We start from the raw sequence: 27,168 nt of genomic DNA on the forward strand, positions 1-27,168 counted from the left end.
AAATATGAGCTTCAATTACCTTACAGAAATGGAGAAAGATTTGTGAAGTGATGCTTGTAAGACAGTGAGCACTTACTAAAGGACAACTTATATTATCATTAACTCAGTCATTCACTAACTCTTTGGGAAATATCTATCCTCCGAAATAGTACTTCTGAGCACCAAGGCAGAGTGAAAATCCCTTTTCTGGCCTCCTATCTACCTGGCCTAACTTTATACTCCCAGTACCAGGTAGCTCCATCTCAAAGCTCCCAGTTCCCATTGGCCCTTCCTACCAGTGTGTGACTAGTGTTGTACCTCAGAAATAGCTTGGGCTGGAGATTCAAAATTTTAATTTCTGGCTCTTTGTCTTGGGAACTATGTGGCCAGGACAAGACACTGTCCTTCCCTGGACTTGGGAACCTTATCTGTCAAGTATTTTGAAGAACTTCCCACCCTAGAATTAACTTGTCTCCTTAGCATGTTGGTGTATCCTTATGGCTCAGAAAATCTTCTATAGGCTTAGACAAGGGTCTATAGAATACTGGACGGGAAACAGCCCTGTGCATGCTATAAGCTTCAGAGCATTCACCTATTCTGTCGTAATTCAGCCATCAGAAGGCAATCAGCTGTTACTGACAAAATGCACTGAGAGAATCAGGGCAAGGCTTCTCTGAAATTCCCACCAAAAATGCATAAGCTAAAATCAATAAATCAACCAATTAATTAATTAAAATAAAGGAATTTAAAAAACTTTTTAAAATGTGTAAGTTGAACCCAAGCGTGAGGAAATATCAGACTCCATTTCAGAGACATTTCTATGAAGAACTGGCCTTGCCTTTCCTGGGTAGACAATCTCACCAATGTGTCCTGGAACCCCACCTCCCCAGAGCCCTAACCAACAGGCTAGGAGTTGGATCAACCTGCCAGAGGATCAGCCTAGCAGAGAAGCAATTACAAAAGCCAGACATCTGACTTTCTGTGCCCCTAGAGATCTTTGGTCTGTACTCCCGGAGGTAAAAAAAAAATAGGGAACAGGTGTGGAATGTCAACTTTTCAGCTTTATTACTCTAGTGAGACCTTTCCTAGCTCATAGGACTCCTTAATTCCAGTTCAGGTGGTACATTTCTTAACAAACCTCAAAACCTAGATATAGACCAGGGCCCATGAGATAGGGCATATGTACATGTATTTATAAATTAGGGGAAAACATGTACCTTAAAGTAAAAGTGCACAATAGTTTTCAGTGAGTCAATAAATGTAGCAAGCAAGCAGAAAGACCTAAACAGACACCACAGAGTACCTAATAAAATAATTTTCTACTTAGACCTAGATACCATCCTTATCCACCTCCTATTGCACATCCCTCAATCACTGCAAAGCTAACTTTATCAGATAAAGTAAGCACTACAAAATCTGAATAAGGCCAAGAGACTGGCATACTTTAAAGATGACTCTTTAGTCACTATCAGGCTATCCCATCACCGGAGCCCCTGATCAGGGAGTCCTGGGACTCCCACACAGACATGAAGGGCCTAAACCTCTAACAGATACCTCTTTCCATTGCCACTGGTCATCTCCATCATGAACAACATAATGTACCCTGCCGGGCTAGCGTGGGAGTGCCTCTACACAGGCTCATTCTCTCTGGGTTGGAGAGAACTCGACCAGAGCCAGCCTGGGATGCTACTCACTCAGCGATGCGAGGGAGATGACTCAGGAACAGACACATGGTGGCGAGACAATGCAATGTATTTATTGATCAGAGAGCCCAGGCTTTTTAAAGGGCGGACCCAGAAGTGGCAAGTCAGAAACGGAAATCTCTAGGAAAGGGGCAGAGAAAGGCAAAAGGGGCTGGGAAGGTAGAAACTTCCTTAGCAACTGTTGCTAAGGTTTTAACTGGTAGGATTAATATTATCCTGCAGGCAGGGAGAGTCTCGAGGGTAGGAAGAAGATAGATCAAAGGAATGGAGTGGGTGAGGATCTTTCAGGGAAAAATAATGATTATGTAGATAGGCCACAGTATCAGGAATGCAGGGTGCTTTGTGAGGCTCCTTACAATTTCCAGACATCTCCTCCTTTCTTTTTATCTAATGGTCATAATATCAGGAATGCAGTGTGCTTTGTGAGGCAGGGAGTCTGATAAGATGAGGCACACCTTTGGGGTTACTCCTGTCCCTTCTTGCTCAACCTCTCAGTAGAGAGACTGACAGGATAGAAGCACTCCTCAGGTCAAACCCTGCCAAACTCAACCACATCCTCACAATTTCCCAACAGTACCCCTTTGTGGGCCCATATAGGACTTTGCCCTCAATGTGGATCAATAAAACTAGTAGGGTTATAGGCTCCTTAGAATATAACTAAAATAGACCTACTAGCTTTTTCCAAAATGGAGACCCCAAATCTTCATCTGCAATATTCTTTTTTAAAAATATATTTTTATATTTTTTTATTCCCTTTTGTTGCCCTTGTTGTTTATTGTGGTTGCAGTTATTATTATTGTGTTATTGATGTCATTGTTGTTGGATAGGACAGAGAGAAATGGAGAGGGGAGGGGAAGACAGAGAGGGGGACAGAATGATAGACACCAGCAGACCTGCTTCACTGATTGTAATGTGACTCTATTGCAGGTGGGGAGCCAGGGGCTTGAAGAGGGATCCTTGTGCTGGTCCTTGCACTTCGTGCCACTTGTGCTTAACCAGCTACACTACTGCCTGACTCCCCATCTGCAATATTCTTATCTTTGGGTTCATGATTAGTCAACAATTTGTTCTGACTTATATCTTAACTCTTTTTCAGACACCAAGTTCCAGACATTATCATGATGCCAACCTGACTTCCCTGGGCAGACAACCCCACCAATGTGTCCTGGAGCCCCACCTCCCCCAATCCCTACCCTACTAGGGAAAGAGAAAGACAGGCTGGAAGTATGGATCAATCTTCAATGCCCATGTTCAGCGGGGAAGAAATTACAGAAGCCAGACCTCCCACCTTCTATACCCCAAAATGATCCTGGGTCCATACTCCCAGAGGGATAAAGCATAGGAAAGCTATCAAGAGAGAGGATTGGATACAGAGTTCTGGTGGTGGGAATTATATGGAATTGTACCCCTCTTATCCTATGGTCTTATCAATACTCCCATTTTATAATAAAAAAAAAAAAAAAGAATAGGGAACCATTCAATGAAGGAGATGGGATATGGCACACTGGTGGTAGGAATTCTATGAATTGTACCTCTCTTATCCCACAATCTTTCCAATCATTATTAAATTACCAATATTAAATTTAAAAAAAGAAGTTGAAAAATAAGAAAACACAAAGCAGAACTTGGGCTGGGTTTGGTATATTGCACCAAAGTCAAGGATTCTGGGATGGGGGAGGGGGAGAGTTCAAGTCCTGGAATATGATGTCAGAGGACCTAGAGGGAGTTGAATTCTTTCTTTCTTTCTTTCTTTCTTTCTTTCTTTCTTTCTTTCTTTCTTTCTTTCTTTTTTTACCTCCAAAGTTATTGCTGGGGCTCGGTGCCTGTATCATGAATCCACTGCTCCTGGAGGCTTTTTTCCTATTTTGTTGCCTTTGTTGTTGTTATTATTATTATTGTTTCCATTGATGTTGTTGGATAGGACAGAGAGAGATAGGGAGAACAGAGAGGAGGGAGAAAGATACCTGCAGACCTGCTTCACCACTTGTGAAGCGACCCCCCTGGAGGTGGGGAGCTGGAGGATTAAACTGGGATCCTTGCACCAGTCCTTGTGATTTGCACCACAAGCACTTAACCTGCTGTGCTACCACCCGACCCCCAGGAGTTGAATTCTTATGTTGAAAACTGAGAAATGTTATAGATGTACAAACTACTGTGTTTTATTTTTTGTTACTGTATTTTATTATTGACTGTAAACCATAATCCCTCAATAAAAAATTAGATGTGAAAAAGAAAATAAACCATGAACTGGCCTGTACTCAAAAACTTCATGAAAGCCTAAAGAACTGTTCCAGATTAAAGGAAATCAGAGAAATATGAAACTAAATATAATACATGATCCTGAGGTATTTTTTATTTGTTTGTTTGTTTTGCTAAAAAAAAAAAAGACTCCTTTAGGATAGTTATGAAAAGTCTAAATCAAGTCTGAAGATGTCCACTCTCTGGTGGAATTGTGTTAGTGTTAATGTTATTAGTTTTACAATTGCACAGTAGAAGTTTATATAAGGAAATGTTAACATTCAGGAAAATTGAATGAAGTCTCTATGGGAATTCTTGTTCCCATTCTGCATAATTTCTATAAGTTTAAAGTTATGTGGAGACTAGCAGCATGCCTCTCACTCAGTAGAAGTGAGAGTGGTTAAAGTATTTTCATTAATGAGCATTTTAAAAGTGCCAGAAGATCTCATCTGACCCCACAAAGAACTGTCCTTACACCCATTTTGCAGAGAATTCTGACATCAGTCATAGGAAATGACTTGCCAGGATCTCATAGCCTGTGAACTACGTGTCAGAACTGGACTATAAACTTAAGTCTGTTTGACTCCTCACTCCCAGAAATCATTGCTATCTTCACTGAGTCAAGTTGCAATGTCTTTACACAACATCTGAGACTGTACAAAGAAAGCCTAATTTCTTTGCTCTCTAAAACAACAGAGGGGAGAGAGGTCAGAGTGCAAAATTAAATTTAGTTCAACCCAGTTTAAAACTTGGTTTCATTCAATAATTTAAGTAATCTCTTGAGAATTTTGGGTTTTGAGAGAGTTGGTCTCTGGTATAATTGCTCCATCTATCAGATTCCTCCTCTTCCCCCTCCCCCCTTCCTTCTCTTCCCAAATGTGATAGCTGGGTAAAGATGAGGAGATTCAGAACCTGAAACTGAGAACATCCATCTCAATACAGACTAGTTGTTAGTGAACTGATCTGGCCTTCCACAGACTCACTGAGACCTTATAGTGACTCCACCTATGCCTCACAACAGCTCTCCATCTCTCTGTGCTTCTGTTACCCTCTTCACTAGACTTGAGAGGCCAGGCCTACCTTGCCCTCACTATGCCGGGTTCTAAATGGGCCCATCAAGTTTCAGTTCAATGTCTAGACCACCCAAGATACAGGAGCAATACAGACTCAGGACTAATAATCGGTCTTTGTTATTAAAATAATTCAATGCTGGACCTAGGAAGGTGGTTTTCTCCATAACAGAACACATATGTTGTATAATGTCCTAGGTTCAGTCCCTGCCATTGCATATTACAGAGAGTGCTCTACTGGTTCTCTCTCACATACATTCAAAATTATGATGATGATGATGATGATGATGATGATGATGATGATGATAATGACAGGGAAATAGCTCACCAAGCAGGGGAGCTATTTGCCTTGCCATGTGTACTGCCTAGGCTCAAACTTTGGCTTCACATGGAATGTGTAGGTACTGGAAGAAGCTCCAGTGCTGTGAAGTCTCTCTCTTTGAATGAAAAACATCCTAGGTGTAGTGAAATCACTGTTAAGTAAGATGCAGGATAATAATAATAATAGTAGTAATAATAATAATAATTTTAAAATAAAACCAAAAATTTGAATAATTCAATGCTTTCAAGCTGGTTACCTGCTGTTTATGACTGTCAGGAGCCCCCTCTTGACCCCAGCTACCTCAGGCATATCCCCAGATCCCTCTCCTGCCATAAACTAAAAGGTTAATACTTGGCACAGCAAGTAGTCTCCAAGACTACTCCAGCCCCAGGTGGCTCCTTTCTTAGCCTGGCCATGGCAAATCCATCCTTTTACTCTAAGACACCCTGAACTTGTCCAGAAAGTCTCAAGAGACAGTGAGAAAGTGTCTCTCTGCCCTTGGCATTCCCCTCAGTTTAGCCAACACACTTGTCACTTTTCTGCACTCAAACTGAGGGACAAGGTGGCCAACAATGAGGCTCTCCCCACTACCCTTCCTCTTCCTCTCCATCTGAGCTACTATAAAGAGGCTAGAGGACCAAATACGTTCTTTCTCAGCTCTCTCACGTCAGGAGCAGCCATGTGACATTTCTGGCCCCTGAGAAATAAGCAGAAGTCTGCTGAGGAGGATTCCAGGGAGTGTTTGCTTTCTTGGTGAAAGTGAGAAACTAGCCTGTGCCGGCTCTTCTCCTTCCCTTCCTGTCTTAAACAATGACAAGAGGCCTGCAGCTTAGGTATGTGACTGAGATCCCATGGATGCTTGCCCTGACACAGTTGCTGCCACTTCCAGATTTTTTTTTCATGAAAGAAGAATAATTTCCTGCAAGTTTAGTTTTTCCATCCAAACAAAATCCTGATGCAGGGTAGTTAAAATGAAGCCTGTCTGCCTATCTCCCCATTCTGTGTTTTCTTCCCAGCTATCCCACTCTCTATTTACATGACAACTTTGCTTTCATAATTTTTTTAAACCAGAGCACTGCTCAGTTCTGGATTATGGTGGTGTGGGGCATTGAATTTGGGAATTTGGAGCCTTAGACATGAAAGTCTTTTGCCTAGCCATTATGCTATCTCCTCCACCCCTTTCATAAAATCTTGATAGTCCTTTTCACCTAGACAGTCTCTTACAAATGTTAAAACATGTTAAAAGATAAATGTTAAAACAAAAGATAGAAAAGCCCTTTCATTCTCAACAAATCTATCATCTAAGCCAAATATACCATTTCACTGTAAGTGCCAGAAACACATGATTTATTCTTGTTGTCATTCACTAATTATTATTAGTGCAAGATTATAGCTGTTAGCTCATTACTAACTATATCCCTTCTTTCTGCATTCTTTCTATAAAGTCCTAATCTGCTACAACCATCTTACAGGTGAGGAGACTGAGGAGGCTTATAGAGGTTAAGTATTTTTTCCAGAGCTGAACAGAGAAAAATGATATAGGCAGAATGTTGTATGCTTTACATTGGGTTGTTCTAGCTCTCCCCCGGCAAGAAAATTGGATCAGTCCTGCTAATTTCGCGGGCCGCTTGGCCCCGCCCCAAGGAACCCCGAGAGGGTTCCAGAGTTCCAGAGTTGGAGAGTTGGAGAGTTGCAGAGTTCGAGAGTGCTTGGTGCCGCTGTGGGGGGAAAGAGGCAGCAGAGTCCTGTTTGGTGATTAGTTTGGTTTAGTTTATGAATCGTTGTTCCTGAATAAAGAAATACAGCTTCCCTGCCCAGCCGTATGTCTTTGGTGGTCTCTGTTACCCGCCCATGAAGCTAGCCCGGCCAGCTAGAGCATCCGAATTTTAACAACAGCAGAACAGGAACCATTTATAATGGTCATCACATCCACCCTCCCCAGAGAACCTCATCTCCCTCTACCATTCTTCTCTCCCACACCTAAGACTTCCCCTGCCACTGGCCCCTAGGGTTGGGAGGACAATGAATAAGCAGCAAGACGATACAACAGGCAGCATGTACTTTATTGGACAGGCAAAGTGCCAGCTCCGGAACCAGCTACACATGTTCAGGCTTTGGGGGTGGCTGAGGCTTGATTCCATAGGGGAGACAGCACAGGGAGGCGTCTGGGCACAGGTGCATGAAGGCTTCTTGCCTCGTGCAGTAAGTACGGCAAGCCCCTTGGCCCCTCCAGCACCGTTTGAATTCACATTTCCCTGTATAAAGGAGTATTACAGAACAGTTATTAGTGTCCATGGTCAGAGACTGAACTATAGATCAAGGTCAGGCCGCAGGTTAGATCACAGGACCCAGGTTAGATTAGAAGTCACAGGATAGCTGCCTGGTAATTTGTTAGATGGTTAATCATAATAAGATGGTCCACAGATCACAAGTTAGGTCACAGGATTTGAGCACTGAGCACATTCATTTCCCTCCCCTTCCCTTTCCACAAATCAAGGGTTAGACTAGGGGTAGCAAATTAGACCACTAGTCATGGATGATGAGGCTAATTAAAATTTATACCCCATATCTCTGCTAAACTTAACTTGTTCCAGGCTAAGCCACAAGTTAGACCACTCACTGGTTACAAATTAAGAGATTCATTTCCTACACTGCTTAGCCCATATCCCCAGGTACACAATCAACACTCATCATAGTAACACTATTGGAATAGGGTTGGTCATGTTACTACCCCTGTTATGTAGATAAAAATCCAAGGCACAGAAAGGATAAAAACTTTATCCAAGCTAACAGTCATTAAGGAGCAGAGCCAGAGTTCAAACCCAGGAAATCAGGTTCCAGAGTCTCACAAGTCACTTTTATGTAAACTGCTTCACACACAGAGAGACTGATTCAATGTCATAATTTGGTGAAGGGATTTCCAGCCAGAGCCCAAGGGAAAAGTAAGGCTCTGAGGGACTAAGTCCTGTACCTACTCCAAGGGAGGAGAGCATAAGGTGAAACATTTTCATTTACTCCTTCAGTAAACATGGCAGCACAATGAATAAGATGGCATAACCCTCACTCTCAAAGAGATTCCAGAAGGGAGGGAAGTTAAGAGTTGATTCAACAGGTATACTAAATAGGATTTATGATGAATGTTCTGGAGGACATAATTAGGACATTGTGATGGCCAATGACAGCAGGTATGAGAGAGTAAAGAGAGACCACCACTGAGACAGGTCTCAGTTACAGTATTTCTAGAATATGATCCAGAACTCAGAAGGGACTGGTATAAGAAGTAAAAAGACTTCCCTACCCCTCTCTGGATTAAAAAAAGATCCTGGTGCTAGGGTAACACTTCACCTGGTAAAGCACATACTTCACTGAGCACAGAGCAGTGATCCAAGACCCCAATCCCCACAATACATAGGAGCACCAGGAATGACACAAAGAAAAGCTCCAAGAACAGGTGTTTCTCCTTTTCTTCATTTTTTCTCTCACTCCCCTCTCTGCCCAAAATCAAAGCAGGGAGGAAAGAGTTGACCAGAAAAAGGGGAATTACACAGGTGTAAGACCCCAGCAAGCATAAATAAATAAATAAATCCCAGAGGCAGAACTATGGAGCAGCACTAGCTGTGTTTCTCTCCTCTCCTCTCCTGGATCAACTAGGAATAACAAAGGAGAACATCTGGGAACACAACAAGACAGGACTAGAATGACTTCAGGAACCCACCAAATCACTGGTGAGTGCAAACACATGTGGCTCTCGAACAGAGAGAAGCCTAGGGAGAGATTAAGTGGCTGGTAACAGCCTGGCAGTTTACCAGTTGAGACACCACCTCTAGTCTGCTTCACCAGCAAAAAGACAGCTGAAGGTAGTAAAGGTCTCCCCTAAGACTCACCAAATGCAAACTGTGAGTCTCCATTGCTACTGTCCTCAGCAGCTGCAGCAGCAGGGGGGAGGCCCTGTGCTGATACCAGGGGACAGAGAACTAACCAGGAAACTCAGGAGAAGACCTATACCTGGGGGGGGGGGGTAGCGGTAGCACTGCGAGAGTCTCTTTGCATAACCACTGGATTATCTCTGCCACACCCTGCTTTATCTCTTGGTCAGGAGTCAGTGATTAAGCTAAGAAGCCTACTTATAGTTTAAAAGCCCTCAGGTTCCCATAGCCTACAGGAAAGAAAAAGAACAAAAGAGGATTTAAGCAATGGAGCTCCAACTCAGGGATTAAAATACTATTGAAACAACTGTCAATTTCCACAACTGTGAACCCTTTAATTACCTTACTTAGACACAAGTCAATCCAGGCAAGAGTGGTCAGTAATTTGAAAAGTACTGAGAAAGGGACCTCATAAAATACTATATAGAATGGTTAAACCAACAAGAAGAAATATTGGAGAAATGAACCAGGACAAGAGTCCAACTAAAAGCCCCCTAAAGGTTGAAGCACAAAATAATGGAGTCAACATCCAAACACAGGAGTGAGTAAAGAGTTTGAAAGAATTGTCATCAGAAATGCAGAAACAACAAATTAGACCCTGGAAGAAAACACTAATTATCTCAAGGTTATTAGAGAGCAAATAGCTGAGCTAAAAACACAACTAGCTGAACAAGCTAAAACAGTATCAGAACAGGGTAACAAAATAGATGAACTCCAGAAAACAGTAGAGGGAAGAGAGACTAGAATAAATGAGGCTGACGACAGAATTAGCAAGATCAAGGATGAATTAGAGACAACTAAAAAAGAAGTAAGAGATCTCAATAAATAAATCCCCCAAGGAATCCTCAAATGACACCTTGGATTTATTCAAGGGTGTTATTCAGCCCTGTCAACTAACAACCTGCCAAGCTACAGAAACTTAGAGTGAAATACAACTAACTTCAAAATCTCTATGTGGCAAAGAGTGTGAGAAGTATAATTCGTTGCAAGATGGTATGAATCAAGCTCAAACCAACTGGGTCCAAGTCCCACTTCTGTCATTTCTCAGCAGAGTCATCTAGACCTCAGACTCTTCACCTGTATAACCATCTTGCAGAAGGCAATTGTAAAAGACTCAATTAATTAGGCATAGTGCCTGGTCCAAAGTAAATACTCAATAAATGAAAGGTGAAATATTCAGAATAACAGAGTAGAGATCTGGGACAAGCAGGGTTCATTCTAGGCCAAGCTTCTTGTTTCCCAGGTTAAGAGGGAGAGGGATTTTCCCCATTCTTCCAGACCAGTAAGTGGTGAGTCTGGTCCCAGAATCAAAGACGCTGAGTCCCAGGTGAAGGTGGTTCCTGTAACTCCTCTTAACACATCATCACAACTTTACCTTCTAATAACCCTGAAATACAGAAGTTTGCCATTTCTCCTACATGATCTGCTGTCTTCCTTTCAGATCTTTGGCTTCACCTTCCTCCTGACTCTTCCCCACACACATACTCCAGCAACACTGGCCCCTCACTGCTTCTCTGATATATCAGTTACCCAGCTGGCTCTTCCTGCCTGGCTACCTCTGCCTGCAATGATCTTCCTTGTGGTCACACTGTATTCAGATCTCAACTCAATCTACCTTATACAAATGAATCAGACATTTAAGACTCACTTCAAAGTAGCTCACTAAGGAGAAAGGAATAGGTAAATAAAAATAATTTTTAAAAAAACAGGATTGATGCAAAGGTAATGATTGTTGGGATTGGGTAATAAATACATAGGGAGGTTATATTATCTATATTTAAAGACTTCTAAAATAAAAAATGTTGCTTTTTAAATTGCACATCATTGGAGAGGTGGATAACTCAACTTGGAGTTTAAGTATTTTGCCATTCAAGGAAGCTCAGGTCTGAGCCCCTAATGCCACATGGAAGGACCACAGATGACAGACACCAGGGGAAGCTCCATGGTATCATGCCTCTTTCTGCCTCTCTCTCCCTCTCTGTCTTTCTCTATTTAAAATTAAAAGGTAAGAAAAAAATCTACCAGCAGCAGTGGTATAGTGTTCTCCTGAGATCCCAGGAGAACAACAACAAAAAGTTAAAGTAATAAAATAAAAGCTTACATCATTTGTTTTCTTTTTTGCATAATTTTCCATTTTTCCATAGTAACAATTTTTTTAATTTGTCTTGTCTCTTATACTAACCTCTCTGCTTTCGTGCCCTCTGAAAAATTTCTGAATCAAAAGCTTAAAACAGAAAACAAATGGCGATCTTTTCTGACCACCCTCACATGCACATGCCACACTAACCTTTTCCCTGCTATTCTTTCTTTAGCTCTCATCTCCACCTGACATATCAGATCATGTTAATTTCTGTCACCAGTGATTGAAATGTCAGCTCCATGACAGCAAGAACCTTGGTTCCTTCCTCTCCTCTATCCCAAGCAATTGTACTACTGCCTGATACATAGTAAATATTTTTCACATAATTGTTTATTGAGTGACTCCCACTTTAAAGATCTGGAAACTGAGGTTTAGACCAACTTAGCAGCTTGCTCTAAGCTTCCCAGAAAACCAGAATGGAGTCAGAATTTAAGTGCTCCTCTATCCAACAGGACCTGAGAACTTATATCTCATTTCTTTTTTTTTTTCCTTCAGTAATCGGTTATCAGTTATTCAGTTATCGCTGGAGCTTGGTGCCTGCACTACAAATCCACTGCTCCTGGAGGCCATTTTTTCCCTTTTGTTGCCCTAATTGTTTATAGATGTTATTATTATTATTGCTGTTGTCATTGCTGTCATTGTTGGATAGAACAGAGATATTGAGAGAGGAGGGGAAGACAGAGAGGGGTTGAAAAAGACAAACACCTGTAGACCTACTTCACCACCTATGAAGCGACCCCCCCTGCAGGTGGGGAGCTGGGGGCTCGAACAAGGATCCTTACACCGATCCTTGTGCTTCATGCTATGTGTGTTTAACCCACTGCGCTACAACCCGGCCCCCTTACTCCTCATTTCTAAACACGCACACATGTACACACACACACACACACACACACACACACACACACACACACACCTGATGTTACCTGGTGGCAAATGACCCAGAACAAGGAGAGTCATAATGAGCAGGAGCAACTGTGTCATGGCCATGGAGCTCCTGGGGAGGCCACCTGGCAGAACACAAGGAGAAGAGTCAAGCATGCTGAGCTCTATTGCTTGTGGCCCAGACTTTATGGGGCTGCACAAGTGTGGGCAGCAGGCCACTGAAGTGGGAGCCTGAGGCCTTGTGGTCCCAAGGATGTCACTGGATCTCAGCCAGCTATGTGGTAAATTGTCCAGCCATACCCTGTAGAGGCTCCTGAGCACTGAAACTAGGGATGGTATTTCCTGAAACAGTGCTTCAGAAACTGGACATCTTCCCCACCTGAGAGAATGGAAAAGCTTTGGTTGGAGCCATATCTGGTTAAATAGCAGTGTCTCTTTTTAATCACTGTAAAACCTTGGGCTAGTCATTTGGCTCCATGCTATCATGGAAGATAGTATGACAAGCTACCTTACAAAGTTAAACATATGGAAGTTTCCTTTTCTGATGTCAAAGGGGTAGGGACAGAATCCACAGGCCTATTCAAACAAGCATGTATTAAGTATACTCTGAAAAAGAGAAAACTAACAGTAACCACCTCAAAAAGAGTATAGAGTAATAGCTGCCAAATTCATTTACAGAAATATGCAAAACAATAAGGAGGCTTTCAAAGTGATATCCAGACCAGCAAACAGCAACAATACTTGGGACTTGTTAGAAATGCAAATCTTTGATCTCTACCCAAATCTATTAAATGAATAGCTAGCTCTAGGCATGATGGGTCACAGCCAGTTGCAATTTAGCAAGCTCTTAAAGTGATTCTACTGCATCACTGAGTTTTGAAAGTCTCTGAGAAAATATATGTACAGAGCTTAAAACAGTGTCTGGTACACAGACATCTTGAGTCATATCTTGAAAGATGAGCAGTGGAAAGGGTTTTCCAGGCAGAAGGAACAGAATGTGCCTGAAACAGTGGGGCATGGCCTGAACAAGTTTATTGGACAAAGAGAATGGAAATGGCCCTGCAAAGGACAAGAGCCAAGATATGAAGGAAATCAGGCATGAGGGGGCTCAGCATCTACCCAGAGTCCTGCGTGGGCTCAGCATATCTATACCAGGTAGTTGTAGAAATCACTCTGAGCCAGGCACTTGGGCCCCCTCAGCCATGACAATGAATCCCACTCACAGGTACAGCTTGGTCTCCACAGATCCCACTGAGAACTCAGCCCAATCCTCAATATCCAAAAGGAAGGATCCTACTCAAAAGAACTTGAACCCTGGCCCAATGAAGTGACAAAAATCACCAACTACTGCCAACTTACTCTTTTATACCAAGATCACAGTGTCTCTTTCCTCCTACATAGTGGCTGGGAAGTTTTTTACTATTATTGTTGTTGTTGTTTTTAATGTCATGGAATGTAACAAAAAGAATCAGTAAAGAGAAAACTGAGCCCCAGGTCCAGCAAAGCCTCTGCTGATGCTCTTAGCGTCGTAAGGTTTTAAAAAACTAATAACCCAGGCATCGTGCTCAAGCCATCCCAGGTAGAGCACAAGTTACCAGCAAATGCCCATAAGTTATTCTTCCAAAGACAGGACAGCCCTAGCATAAATATCTCTCTCCACCCTTCTAGTCATCTCCCAAAATTAGTTCTCCATCCAGATCAGTGTTTCTTCTAGCAGGCTCGAACAGTTCTGTCTTGGATCTCTAGGGCGCCCGTTTAAAAGAGACTCTCCTGAACTACCCTCTGCTACTTCTCTGAACAAGTCTGCTGTATCGGCCTCTCATAGATAGTAGGGCCTGGGAATCTGAACATAAGTTTCTTGGGTGATTTTTATGCGTATAAGCTTCGTACTAACCACCACCCACCCTGCAAACACACACGCACATGCACACGCACACACGCTATTGGAACAGATGGATGTGAATGAAGAGGGGGACCCAGGCGCAGGGTTTCAGAGCTCTCCTAATCCTCTGGCTCGACACACTACCACCACCAACAACAACCACTACCCCAGGCGAAGGACAATAGCAAAACCGAGGGTCAGCTGAGCTCTGAGAAAAGTCGCTTGGCGGGCCAGCGTTGGGGCGGAGACTCCTGGGCAGCCCCAGTGGGGCGGGGTTGGACCAGGCAGGACCTAGTTGCTGGACGGGGCGGGGTCTCGGCTCCTCCCCAAGCAGGACAGCGGGGCGGGACAGCGGGGAGGGGCTGTGTTGCGAAGTGGTGGTTCTGCCTGAAGCACCCAGCGGCTGCGGAGGCCGGGGACCCTCGACCCCTCCCTACGCCCAGGTAAAGAACAGGGCAGGTGGCAGCCAACTTAGTTGAGTCAGTGCGGAGTTGACCAGCGTCTGCACCGCGACTCCTGCTGTGCAGCTTGAAGCGAGGGGTCCTCGAATCTGTGTCCCTGGGGTGGAGGAGGAGGTGGAGGAAGAGGTGGGGGTCAAGGCAGGGGTGGGGGTAGGGGTGAGGGAGTAAGGCTTCTCTGGCCTGGAGGTGGGGAGGGCTGAATAGCCTCGCACCAGAAATCCCCTGGTTAGTAGAGGGACTCACTCTGAACACCCCTAGTTACATGAGGACTCTGGGACCAGTGCATGCTTTCCGGGGCCCTGAGATTTTCCATCCGCCCGAAATCCCCCACCAAGACTCAGATTGTCTCCGAACCTGAGGCCCAGCTCTGCGAAGCCTCTGTCCCCCAACAGCAGCTGGAGGGCGTCACACCAGTGGCTCCTGAATTTTTCACTGAGGGGGCGGGGTCGGACACGCTGCTCCCTGGGCACCAGGGGACTCAGGTTACAAGGGAAGGACCCCCCAGATCCCCCTTGTTCTTGAGAATACCCAGCCTCTAAGACCTGCCTCTTCCCTAGCCTTCTTGCTCTGGGCAGCAGAAGTGAACTTCCCTCCATCTCTCCCACCCCAGTCCCCAGCCCCCACCGTGGGGAAAAGATCTATTGGAAAGGATTGGGGTCCTTTCAAAGCTGGGTCTCCTGTCACAATGGGAGAGGGGTTGTATGACATCCCATCTCGCTGCTGCCCCTTTTCCTGTCAGCCAGGGAGCAGTCAGCCATCCTTAAGCATAGAAACTGGCCTCTGGATATGTGTGCAAGTTTGGATTCACAGCTTTTGTACACATTTGTCCCAACATAGCCCAGGTTCCCACGGGACCTGAAGCCCCAATCCCCACTCCATGGGGTGAGGGCTCAAAGCAAATAGCTCACTGCCCATTCCCTTTTCTTGTTCTCAGGAGGAAGGAAGGAAGGAAGGAAGGAAGGAAGGAAGGGAGGAAGGAAGGAAGGAAGGAGGGACAGACTCACCTTCCCAAGGATGACACTAAACACCCAGCAAGAAACAAAAACCTCGCTGCATCGTCGAGCCAGCACTCCACTGCCCCTGTCTTCCCGAGGTCACCAGTCTGGCTTCCTGTGCACCCCATCTGCTACCAAATCCCAGCATCCTCGACTGGGCCAATCAGCTTCCCTCAACTCTCCTGCACAGCAGCCTTCACCCAGCCCCAACAGCTGGTCCTCTGAATCCAGTGACTCTGAAGGGTCCTGGGACGCCCTCTACCGTGTGGTACTACTTGGAGATCCTGGTGTAGGGAAGACGAGCCTGGCCAGCCTCTTTGCAGGAAAACAAGAGCGGGACCTCCAGGAACAGCTAGGAGGTAGGGTCTTATGGACTGAGTTGGGTTGTGGTTAGAGAAGTAAAAGATGTGTTATTGGGGGGGCACAAGGCTGTCAAGAACCTCATGCACTGCTCCACTGTAACAGGATTATTCAAATAGACTGTAAAGTGAATGATGCCTGTTAGAGTTGTACAGGGCACAGCTGCACAATGCTCTGTAGGAGAGGGAGTCCTTGAACAGTGACTAAGAATTTTGCTAATTTCTCATAGGAAGAAGGTACTTCATTCATTCGCATATCATAATGGAAGCAATTCTGAGTTTCATGAGTCTCAAGTGTAAAAAAGAAACAGTGATTCATAGGGAGGCAGGGTGGTGGAGCACCTGGTTACATGCACACATTACAGTGCATAAGGACCCAGCTTCAAGCCTCCGCTCCCTACCTGCAGTGGGGGGGGGGGGGCTTCACAAGTGGTGGAGCAGGGATGCAGGTGTCTCTCTTAGTCTCTCTAGCTCCCCTTCCTTCTCAATTTCTCTCTGTTTATATCCAATAATAAAGAAAGAGAAATGTTTTTTAAAAAATAAAGAAAAAACATAGTGATTCCCATCCAGCTCAGATATCCCAATCCCTACCTTTGCTCCTACTTTTAGATCTTTGCAGTCACTACAACCTGCAGCAAAAACTAAAATTCTGACCAGAAAGGAGACTGATGGACTCCAAGTTCTAGGTTAGGTTTCTTTATTCCCAAGAGACACTGAAAGTGTTGGGGATCCCAGAATGATGGTAGACAGACCAGAGAAAGCAAAGATGGGTCTCTGCAGGGAGCTGCATGGGTCCCTACAGCCTGAGGTGAGGGGAGGGGCACTCCTGGATAAAAGCAGAGAAGGAGTGATGAACACAGTGGGCAGACCCTTTCTCCCACCTTCACCCCAGAGAGTGAGAACTCACTCCCTTCTGAGAGCAAAAACCCATCAGAGAGGTGTGCATTAAAAAAACTGAGACACAAAGCTGGTAACATTACCTGTCTGAAGCATATAGTAAACCAGGGACAGAGCAGGACTAGGAGAATTACCAGTCCAACTTTAATCCCAGAATCCCACGTTGATTCAATCAACCAAGCCAACAAAGTTTTTCTCAGCACCTACTAGCAGCTGGAGAGACAATGGGCTCCTTTTGGAATTTCTTGACCAATCTGAAGAGGTAGTCATCAAAAAGTTTGGTGAGGAGATGCTAAGTAGTGGTGTGTGAGGTTGAGAAAGCTTCACAGGCAGTGAAGTAGTGCTTTAGGTTTCTCTCCTCCTCCTCTCTCCCTCTTTATTTTCCCCTTGCCTCTTGATTTCTTCTGTCTTTACCCAATAAATATTTTTTTTAGTGTGGTAAGCAGTGAGAGGATGCTGTGATAGACAGATGGATTGGGGCATTCTCCCCAGGCCTGCTTCACGTCTTTGAGATCTGGATCTTCCCTCATTTGCAGAAGATGTATACGAGAGGACTCTCACAGTGGATGGAGAGGACACCACGCTGGTGGTCATGGACACCTGGGAGGCTGAGAAACTGGTATGAGACAGCAGGCAGGACTTGGGGAAGGGTCGGTACTGAACTTTGTGCTAGTTTTCTGTCCCCATCATCCCCATCACATGCCACTACAGAGCAGGGGCCACCCTCCGCATACCCAAATTCTGCAACTCCTGCACAGAAATACCCTTCTCTCGTGCTGGTCCCTTCCCTAAAGCCAGTCCAAGATCTGCCCCCATACACACATGCACACACACAAAGATTCCCCTCAAAGTTATTAACACCCTTATCCCACTCTATTCAGCCGCATGGTGCAGAGAGAGGAACACTAGATTTAGCACCAATGCTTGAAATTGAGTCACTTTTCTTTCTCTTTCCAGTTTTGTGACTGAGCAAATGATCTCTCTGAGCTTCAGTTTTCTCACCTGGGAAATGAATTTCTGGATGAATTATCTTTGAAATTTTTCAATAGTTTTTAGAACATTTTACTTATTAATTAATGAGAAAGATAAGAGACAGAAAAAGAGAACCAGATGTCACTCTCATACATACAATACTGGGGATCAAACTGTGGACCTCATGCTTGGGAGTCCAATGCTTTATCCACTGTGTCACCTCCCAGACTGCTGGGTTTTTGTTTATTTTGTTTTTTGTTTTAATTTTAGCTTTTATGCAGTTTAACAGAGGTGAGCACATATAGTACTATGCAAAAGGACCCAGCTTCAAGCCCCTTGCCTCCCCCCATTGAAGTGGTGATGCTTCATGAGCAGTGAAGCAGGTCTACACATGTCTATATCTCCCCCTCACTATCTCGACCTTCTCTTTCAATTTCTCTGTCTTATCAAATAAAATAGGAAGGAAAAAAGAAATAAAAGATATACCTTCTAAGTATATGTCACAGGTTAGAACACTGGAAACCTAGCAACAAACAGGACAGACCCAACAACAAACAGGGCAACAAACCCTAGCCTCATGATGGTCACAGGCAGAAACAGAATCTCAGAGAATTTGTGTAAGTTTTTGACTCATTCAACAGTACTCTAGCTTTCTGACCATTGGGGGTCACCTGGAGAAAGTATGAATGATCAGGTCTCAATCCAGGTCTAATCATTAGGACTTATAAAAGCAGTGTTCCTAGAATGTTTTTTAAATCACATCCCCGAGGGATTCTTGCCCATAAATCCAGGCACTGTGAACCATGAATCCATATACCAACTAACTTCTATGACCCCAGAACGTAACAAATTCTTCACAGACATTTGTGCAATGAATGAATGAGTGGCGTGGACTGCCCCTCTCATTCTGCAGATAACACCCAGTGAAAGGAAGGAACTTGTCAAGATTGAGAACCCAGAATGAAAACCCATAATTGTTTGATTTGGTCTCTGGTTAATTAGCCTAGGAAGGGACAAAATGACTGGAGATCTTTGACCGTAGTGCAGACCACAGAAATGATGCGTTCCTTTTCAACCATCTGGTTTAGTTTTCAGGAAACTTTTCTGTTCCCGCCCCCCACACACACACCATAAACAATGTTCCTCTACACTCTTGACCCTCCTGCTACACCCACTCTTTTTTTTTTTTCCCCTTTTGTTGCCCTTGTAGCTTCGTTGTGGCTATTATTATTGCCTTTGTTGACGCAATTCGTTGTTGGATAGGACAGAGAGAAATGGAGAGAGGAGGGGAAGACAGAGAGGGGGAGAGAAAGATAGACACCTGCAGACCTGCTTCACCGCCTGTGAAGAGACTCCCCTGCAGGTGAGGAGCCGGGGGCTCGAACCGGGATCCTTACGCCGGTCCCTGCGCTTTGCGCCACATGCGCTTAACCCACTGCGCCACCGCCCGACCCCCACACCTACTCTTTTTTAAATTGCATTTGTGGGGGGGTAGGGGGGAGCGATCCAGCATAATGGTTCTGCAAAACAATTTCATGCCTGAGACTGTGAGGTCCCAGTTCCAGTCCCCACCACCACCATATAAGCAAGAGATGAGCAGTGCTTTACTGTCTCTCTCTCTGTACTTTCTCTCTGTATCTCTTTCATTAAAATAAAACAAATAAATCTTTTTTAAAAAAATTGCACTTGCTGGTATACTAAGAAGCCCTTCTATACTTTTCCAGGTTGAATTCTTCTGAACTCCCATCACCAACACTATATCTCCTTTAGCCATTTAAAAGTGCCTTTTTGTTTTTTTAAGAAATATTATCTCTTTTTCCCTTTTGTTGCCCTTGATGTTTTTTATTGCTGTTGTTATTATTGCTGTCTCTGTTGGATAGGACAGAGAGAAATTGAGAGAAGAGGGGATGACAGAGAGGGGGTGAGAAAGATAGACACCTGCAGACCTGCTTCACCTCTTGTGAAGCGACCCCACTGCGGGTGGGGAGCCGGGGCTCTAACCGGGATCCTTAAGCTGGTCCTCAAGCTTTGCACCAGTTTTGCTACTGCCCAACCCCCTATTTATTATTTTTTTATAGAATTGGGGTCTTGCACATATGCTCTGAGTCTTTTTTTTTCATTCAGAGCAAGAGATGTTACAGCACCAGAGCTTCTGTTACCACAGCACCTCCATATGGTACCAGAGCTTGAACCTGTACAATGGCCTGGAAAAGCGTATGCCCTAACACACCATCTCTCCAGCCCTAAATATGACTCTCTTAACACACAGCTTACCACACTGCATCATAATTCTCCATTCTCATAGTCTCCCTTCCAGACCAGGAGCTTTTGAAGGGCAAGAACCACATCTTAACACTTGCAAAGTTGTCATTCATGTGTTCCATTCTCAGAGAGCTGTCCCTAATGAAAGAGCACCATCCAAAATAAAATATCAAAGTTACTAGACTTTCCTTGCCTAACGATTTTAAAGTAATTTTTTAACTCACTATTATAGTTTATTACAGCAAAAGAATGCAGATTAATGTCTGCTAGTAGAAGAAACATATGAGGCAGAGTTCAAAAAAGGTCTGTATGTGCAGCCTCCCAGTAGTGTCACTGACAGCACTGTCTTTCTTCCCTTTGCAAGGATATGTGCCTAAACACATGTAATATAGTCATGTGACACTTAGCAACATTTTGGTCAATGACAGACCATACATATGTGTCTGTGATCTCAAGAGGCTGTATCATATAGCTTATGTATATAGTAGACTATACCATCTACATTGTTTGCACTGTATGATTTTAACATTAAGATGAAATCACCTAATGGTACAGTTCTCAGAATAGCCCCATCATATTGCCAAGCAGGCACAGTGGTCACAGAATTTTGATTCTGTTTTTTCACAGCAACTTGATCACATAGACTTGGTTGCTTTCCCACATGGCCTGCCCACCACAAATAATTTTGTTTCTATGCAGTGTGACTTCACACCCCACAAGAAACTACACCTTTCAGTCAGGTTATTCCTAGAGTCTAGAGATTACCTCCTAGTATCTGAGGGCAAAAGCTAAACTTTTATTTGATCAAGTTGACCCTTTATCACAGAATAGAATGCAAAATTTTCAATTCAGGTTAATAAAGGGAACATCACAATATACTTGTATAAATAAGGAGCTTTGGTCTGTTGGAACTGAAGGTGACTAGATTAAAATATACAGGGTTACAGCTGACTGATAAGTGCTGGCAGAGAGAGATACTGATGGTGACCATCCTTTCATGGTTATCATGCAAGTCTTTGCTTACAAGGTGATTGTTATCACCCCTACTTGTAGTTCAGCTTCCCTCAAAGTAAACAAAGGTAAGAGGGTCTCTTCTAAACAATATGGCAATAGAATAATCCATTTTTTAGTACCCAGACCTGCTTCTCCCACCCCCTCCCTTTACCATTGCCACAATTGCCATATTCGCATCTCTTTTTCAAACCTGTTCTGGAAAATACCTCCCTTTGAAATCAACCTCTTGTCCTCATTGTTTTTTTGTTTTTTTTTTTCTTACTTTGGGATATAGGAGGTAAAAAGAACACTCTTGGCAAGACTGGACCATCTTGAGACAAAAAAAAAAAAAGAAAAAGAAAAGAAAAGAAAAAGAAAAAAGAAAGAAAACCTGGCCAGGCAAATTCACTAGGTCCTCTACCACCATGTTCCAGGACCTGAACCCTCCCCACCACCCACCCCAGAGTCTTTTACTTTGGTGCAATACACCAACTCCAGTCCAAGTTCTGCTTAGTGTTTTCTCTTCTGATCTTGTTTTGCAAGTTCTGCCTGTGAATGAGATCACCCCATATTCATCCTTCTGTTTCTGACTTATCTCACTTAACATTATTTCTTCAAGCTCTATCCAAGATAGTCTGAAAACTGTGAAGTCACCGTTTTTAATACCTGAGTAGTATCCCATTGTGTATATAGACCACAACTTGCTCAGCCACTCATCTGTTGTTGGACACCTGGGTTGCTTCCAGGTTTTGGCTATTACAAATTATGCTGCTATGAACTTAGTTATACATAAATCTTTTTGGATGGGTGTCTTTGGTTCCCTAGGATATATCCCTAGGAAAGGAATTACAGGGTCATAGAGTAGGTCCGTTTCTAGCCTTCTGAGAGTTCTCCAGACTGCTCTGCACAGGGGTTGGACCAATTTCCATTCCCACCAGCAGTGTAGGAGGGTTCCTTTGTCCCCACACCTCTCTGGCATTTGTTGTGGCTATCTTTTCTGGTGTATGACATTCTCATAGGAGTGAAGTGGTATCTCATTATTGTCTTTATTTGCATTTCTCTGACAATCAATGACTTGGAGCATTTTTTCATATGTTTGTTGGCCTTTTGGATCTCTTCTATGGTGAATATTCTGTTCATGTCCTCTCCTCATTTTTGTATTTTCTTGTTGGTGAGTTTAGCACAGTATTTCAAACAAAAACTAGAGCCCAGGAAACAGCAGTAGTTTTCGCAAGGTGACACGGGATGATGACAAAATTTGCCCCCCAAATTTGTCCAGAGTATAAACCTCAGGTCATCTCACCAATTAGATCATCCCTGCTCCACTTTTCTCAGTAAGGGTATATATCTGAGTATGGGTCTGGGGTTCCTCTTCCACAGGATGAAAGCCACGAATCATGCCTGCAGATGGGCAGTGCCTACGTCATTGTGTACTCCATCGCAGACAGAGGTAGTTTTGAGAGTGCCTCTGAGCTCCGTATTCAGCTGCGGCGCACACACCAGGCCAACCATGTACCCATCATCCTGGTGGGCAACAAGGCTGACCTTGCACGCTGCCGTGAAGTTTCTGTAGAAGGTGAGCCCTCCATTGCACCCTTCTCCTCTGTCTCTCAAATCCAGTTATTACTCTCCTCAGATGCACTTCTTCTCAGTGACTATTTGTCCTTCTCCCTCCTCCACCTACTTTCATCCCCCACCTGTCTACTTGCCTAAACCCCAAAACTAAGAATCATTCTTGCCTCTTCTCTCAGTCCCCCAAAACCAGTCCTGTAAACCTGTCAGATCTTCCTCCCTAACCACACATCCCTTCTCGCTGTGTTCTACAGCCCCTGGCATCTCCACTTTAACCTGGGTCACCTTGTACTTTTCTGTACTACTACTCAGCTGGTTCTCTTCACCAGTCTCTAATAACCAGATCTAAACTTTTTTTTTTCTTAAAAATTGCTGTGTGGAGCCTGAAAGAAGGTGGTTCAATGGAGAGAGTGCTTTCCTTTTTCGAATAAGTGTGAGACCCTATTCAATTATAGCACCATATTAGAAAATCACATTTTTCTGGAATTGTATCCCTCTTATCTTATGGTCTTTCTTGTCAATATTTCCATTTTATAAATAAATTGAAAAAGACAAAGAAATCTCCCTATGGCTCTTCTCATGCCCCATATCCATGAGGCAATATACTCAGTAGCTATAGGGTTTTTCTTTTTCTTTTTTTAAGAGTTTATTTATTTATTAATGTGAAAGATTGGAGGAGAAAGAAAGAACCAGACATCACTCTGGCACATGTGCTGCTGGGGACAGAACTCAGGACCTCATGCTTGAGAGTCCAAAGCTTTATCACTGTACCACCTCCCAGACCATAGCTATAGGGATTTTCAAGAACTTACATATGTGACAAAAGAAGGATAATACTTGGGGGTCGGGCGGTAGCACAGTGGGTTAAGTGCACATGGCACAAAGGCAAGGACTGGTGTAAGGACCCCAGTTCCAGCCCCCAGCTCCCCACCTGCAGGGGCATCGCTTCACAGATGGTGAGAAGCAGGTCTGCAGGTGTCTATCTTTCTCCCCACCCCACCCCCAGCTTCCCCTCCTCTCTCCATTTCTCTCTGTCCTATCCAACAACGAATGACATCAACAGCAACAATAATAACCACAACAAGGCTACAACAACAAGGGCAACAAAAGGGGAAAAAATGGCCTCCAGGAGCAGTGAATTCATGGTGCAGGCACTGAGCCCCAGTAATAACCCTGGAGGCAAAAAAAAAAAAAAAAAAAAAGATAATACTTGGCTCCAAAATACAGTGAGAAATTATAAATTCAAATTTAACGAAGTTTTAGTTTTTATTTATTTATTTATTTTGCCTCTAGGGTTATCACTGGGGCTTGATGTCTGCACTACAAATCCACTGTTCCTGTGACCATTAAAAAAAAATTTTTAATAGGACAGAGAGAAATTGAGAGGGGAAGGGAAGATAGAGAGAGAGAGAGAAAGATAGACACCTGTAGACCTGTTTCACCTCTTGTGAAGCAGCACCCCTGCAAGTGGAGAGCCAGGGACTCAAACCCACATACTTGCATGGGTCCTTGCACTTTGTACTGTGGGTGCTTAACCCGGTTTGCTACTGCCCAACCTGCAAGTTTTAGTTTTTACAAAACATAATATTATGTCAGCTGGTAACTGCAATCCAAAACATTTATTTATTTATTTGCCTCCAAGGTTATTGCTGGGGCTCTGTGCTGGCACCACAAAACCACAGCCCCTAGTGGTCATTTTTTCTTTCTCCTCCAACCCCATTTCATTAGATATGACAGAGAGAACTGAGAAGGGAGGAAGAAATAGAGAGGGGAAAAGAGAGACACCTGCAGACCTGCTTCACCACTTGTGAAGTATCCCAGCTGCAGGTGGGAGTGGGGGTTGGAACCCAGTTCCTTGTGTGAGTCCTTGAGCTTTTGTGCATAGTACTATGTGTGCTTAATCAGGTGTGCCCTCCCCAGACTAATGAACTAAAACATTTAAAGTTACAGATAATATATATGTCACTTTTTAAACACATTTCTGGGGTTCCATTGCTCTAACTTTTAGACAGTGAGAGCAACACAGAGAGCCAAGATACAAATAGAGAGGGTGAAAGAAACCACAGCAATGAAGCTTTCTTCAATAAAGTGGGAGGCTGGACTTGAGCCTGAGTCACACTAATGGCATAGATAAATTATATTTTCAATAGAAGTAATGGAATGGGAAATGCTTTTTGATATGTCAGGTCTTTGACATCTAAAGACTCCCTATTATGTTTTTTAGAAAGTGAGAAAAGCAGGCTAGAGAAATCACAGACATTTTGTATAATACCAGAGATAGAACCTAGGGTCTAACACATATTGCATGTATGATACCACTGAGATATCTCTCTGACCCCAAGATTTTTTTTTTTGTCTCCAGGGTTATTGCTAGGGCTTGGTGCCAGCACTGTGAATCCACTGCTCCTGGAAGCTATTTTCCCCCATTTTGTTGCCCTTGCTGCTCTTGTTGGTGTTATATTGTTATTGATGTCATTGTTGTTGGATAGGACAAAAAGAAATGGAGAGTGGAGGGGAAGACAGGGAGGGGGAGAGAAAGATAGACCCCTGCAGACCTGCTTCATCGCTTATGAAGCAAACCCCTGCAGGTGGGGAGCCAGTGGGTCTCAAGCCAGGATCCCTATGTCGGTCCTTGCATTTCACGCCATATGACCTTAACCCGCTTCGCTACCGCCAGACTCCCGCCCCAAGATATTTAAATGGTCCTATTACTGAGTAAATTCTTAATAATATATGGAGACTGAAAGTTAGAGAGGGGAAGCCTTGAGGTCACAGTCAGGCCCATGGAACCCAGGTCCAAGAGCACTCTTGGAGATGGATATCTGCTTTGTGAGTAGATATCTCAAAATTCTGCAACATAACTTCCAGAATTTATCAAAATGCATGTTCCCAGCCCTCATCCCAAAACTAAAATCAGAATCTCTGTGAGTAAACTCAAGAGTTTTGTTTGTTTTAAAGATTTATTTATGAGTGCGAGAGCAAAGAACTGCTCGGACATAGTTGGTGCCAGGGATGAAACTTGGGGCCTTACACTTGGAAGTCCTGAACTTTACCCATTGAAGGGATCTGCATTTTTTTCACTTTTGTGTAACAAAGACCAGAGCCCTACTCTTGCAATACTCAGTGCTAGAACCTTGGGTGGCAGATAGGCAAAGCACCCACTGAGTCACCTCCCCAACCACATTTTTAAACAACCTCCCCCACATCATTTGATGCACACATCAGAGACCTTACCTGGCATACAAGAGCTTCTTCTAGCTGGTTCCTGCCTCTGGGTCTTGTCAGTCTCATTCTTCTATCCTTATCAGTCACTAGTTTGCAAACAGACCATGCAAAGACAGGTCTGACTGCCTCCCTCCTGCACGAGGTTTGGGTAAAGGAAAGGTTGCTTTCAACTGAGACTAAACACACTTCTTATCTATTTCTCTGCCTTCTTGTTATGGCTCCTTTGTGGTTCTCCTGGCCATGGCTCCTCAGAGGGTCGCGCCTGCGCTGTGGTGTTCGACTGCAAATTCATTGAGACATCAGCCACACTGCAGCACAATGTGGCGGAGCTCTTCGAGGGTGTGGTGCGCCAACTGCGCTTGCGCCGTCGGGACAGCAAGGCCCAAGAGCCACCTGCACCCAGACGGCGAGCAAGCCTGGGCCAACGTGCTCGTCGTTTCCTGGCACGCCTGACAGCCAGCAGTGCCCGCCGCCAGGCACTCAAGGCCCGCTCCAAATCCTGCCACAACCTAGCTGTGCTCTGAAGCCATCAACCCTCCTAAGGGTGGCAGGGACACTGGAGTGCATTCTGGCCTCTAGCAACGCCACCAAAAGACAAAGACTTGTTGCCTGAAGTCACTTCAAGAGCTTTGCCTGACTGATGCTCCAGGTGGGAGCCTCTCCCAGAGGCCCAACTTCAGGGACCCCTCTTCCTCCAGGAAATAAATGCATGGGCTGTGGGGCCAAAACCCCAAATTGGGCATAGAGTAGTATTTTCTGGGGGTGTGTGTCTTTTCATAAAAATCTTTCTTATCCCTGGACTCTGGCCAACCTTCAGAAACTCCCCACAATAAATCATAAGGATGACTTATCTAAATACCCAGACTTCTATTTTTAATCAGAGCAGTGTTCAGTTCTGGCATACAGTGGCCTCTTAGATGTGGATTCTGCTCAACTTTTGAAGTACACACAGTGGAGCACAAATAACCAAGCTCAGTGTGAGAACCTGCTGTTTCCCTATTATCCCACTGATTTGTTTGTTTTGTTTTTTTCATTGATTTCACCATTCCCAGGGTCAATTTTTTTACTCTTAATTTTAGACAGACAGACGGACAGATAGAGAGAGAGATACCCCACAAGCACCAGAACTTTCTCCTGGTGCTATGGCACTCCCATGTGGTTCTGGGGCACTAACGTTGCTGCTTAGCAAGGAGCACACCCTATGGGAGTGAGTTGCCTTTCAGCCCCTCATTGTCCCATTTTTTAGATTATAGATAGATTCATAAAAATTATCTGGAAGGAATCTCA

The 27,168-nt window shown here is 44.0% G+C and overlaps 2 protein-coding genes across 5 annotated transcripts; one reads left to right on the forward strand and one right to left on the reverse strand.

Moving 5' to 3' along the window:
* Nucleotides 1-7,356: 7,356 nt before the first annotated feature.
* Nucleotides 7,357-15,746, reverse strand: DEFB124 (defensin beta 124). Of its 4 annotated transcripts, XM_060188020.1 has the most exons (5): nt 15,611-15,727; nt 14,961-15,068; nt 14,617-14,703; nt 12,305-12,388; nt 7,357-7,567 (listed from the first exon to the last, which is right to left on the reverse strand). In XM_060188020.1, exons 4-5 carry the CDS (start codon nt 12,366-12,368, stop codon nt 7,410-7,412), a joined length of 222 nt encoding a protein of 73 aa, XP_060044003.1. In that variant the 5' UTR covers nt 12,369-12,388; nt 14,617-14,703; nt 14,961-15,068; nt 15,611-15,727; the 3' UTR covers nt 7,357-7,409. The 4 variants fall into 4 exon arrangements, 2 of the variants coding, with proteins under 2 accessions (XP_060044003.1, XP_016043609.2); XR_009549015.1 differs by lacking the exon at nt 14,617-14,703 and having other exon boundaries at nt 12,295-12,388; XM_016188123.2 differs by lacking the exon at nt 14,617-14,703.
* On the forward strand, nt 15,621-26,737 carry REM1 (RRAD and GEM like GTPase 1). Its single transcript, XM_007523053.3, has 4 exons — nt 15,621-15,960; nt 17,394-17,476; nt 22,465-22,660; nt 26,134-26,737. The coding sequence occupies exons 1-4, from the start codon at nt 15,621-15,623 to the stop codon at nt 26,403-26,405; spliced, it is 891 nt and encodes a 296-aa protein (XP_007523115.1). The 3' UTR covers nt 26,406-26,737.
* The last annotated feature ends 431 nt before the right edge of the window (nt 26,738-27,168 follow it).

Source organism: Erinaceus europaeus, chromosome 1 (assembly GCF_950295315.1).
Source record: "Erinaceus europaeus chromosome 1, mEriEur2.1, whole genome shotgun sequence".
NCBI lineage: Eukaryota > Metazoa > Chordata > Mammalia > Eulipotyphla > Erinaceidae > Erinaceus > Erinaceus europaeus.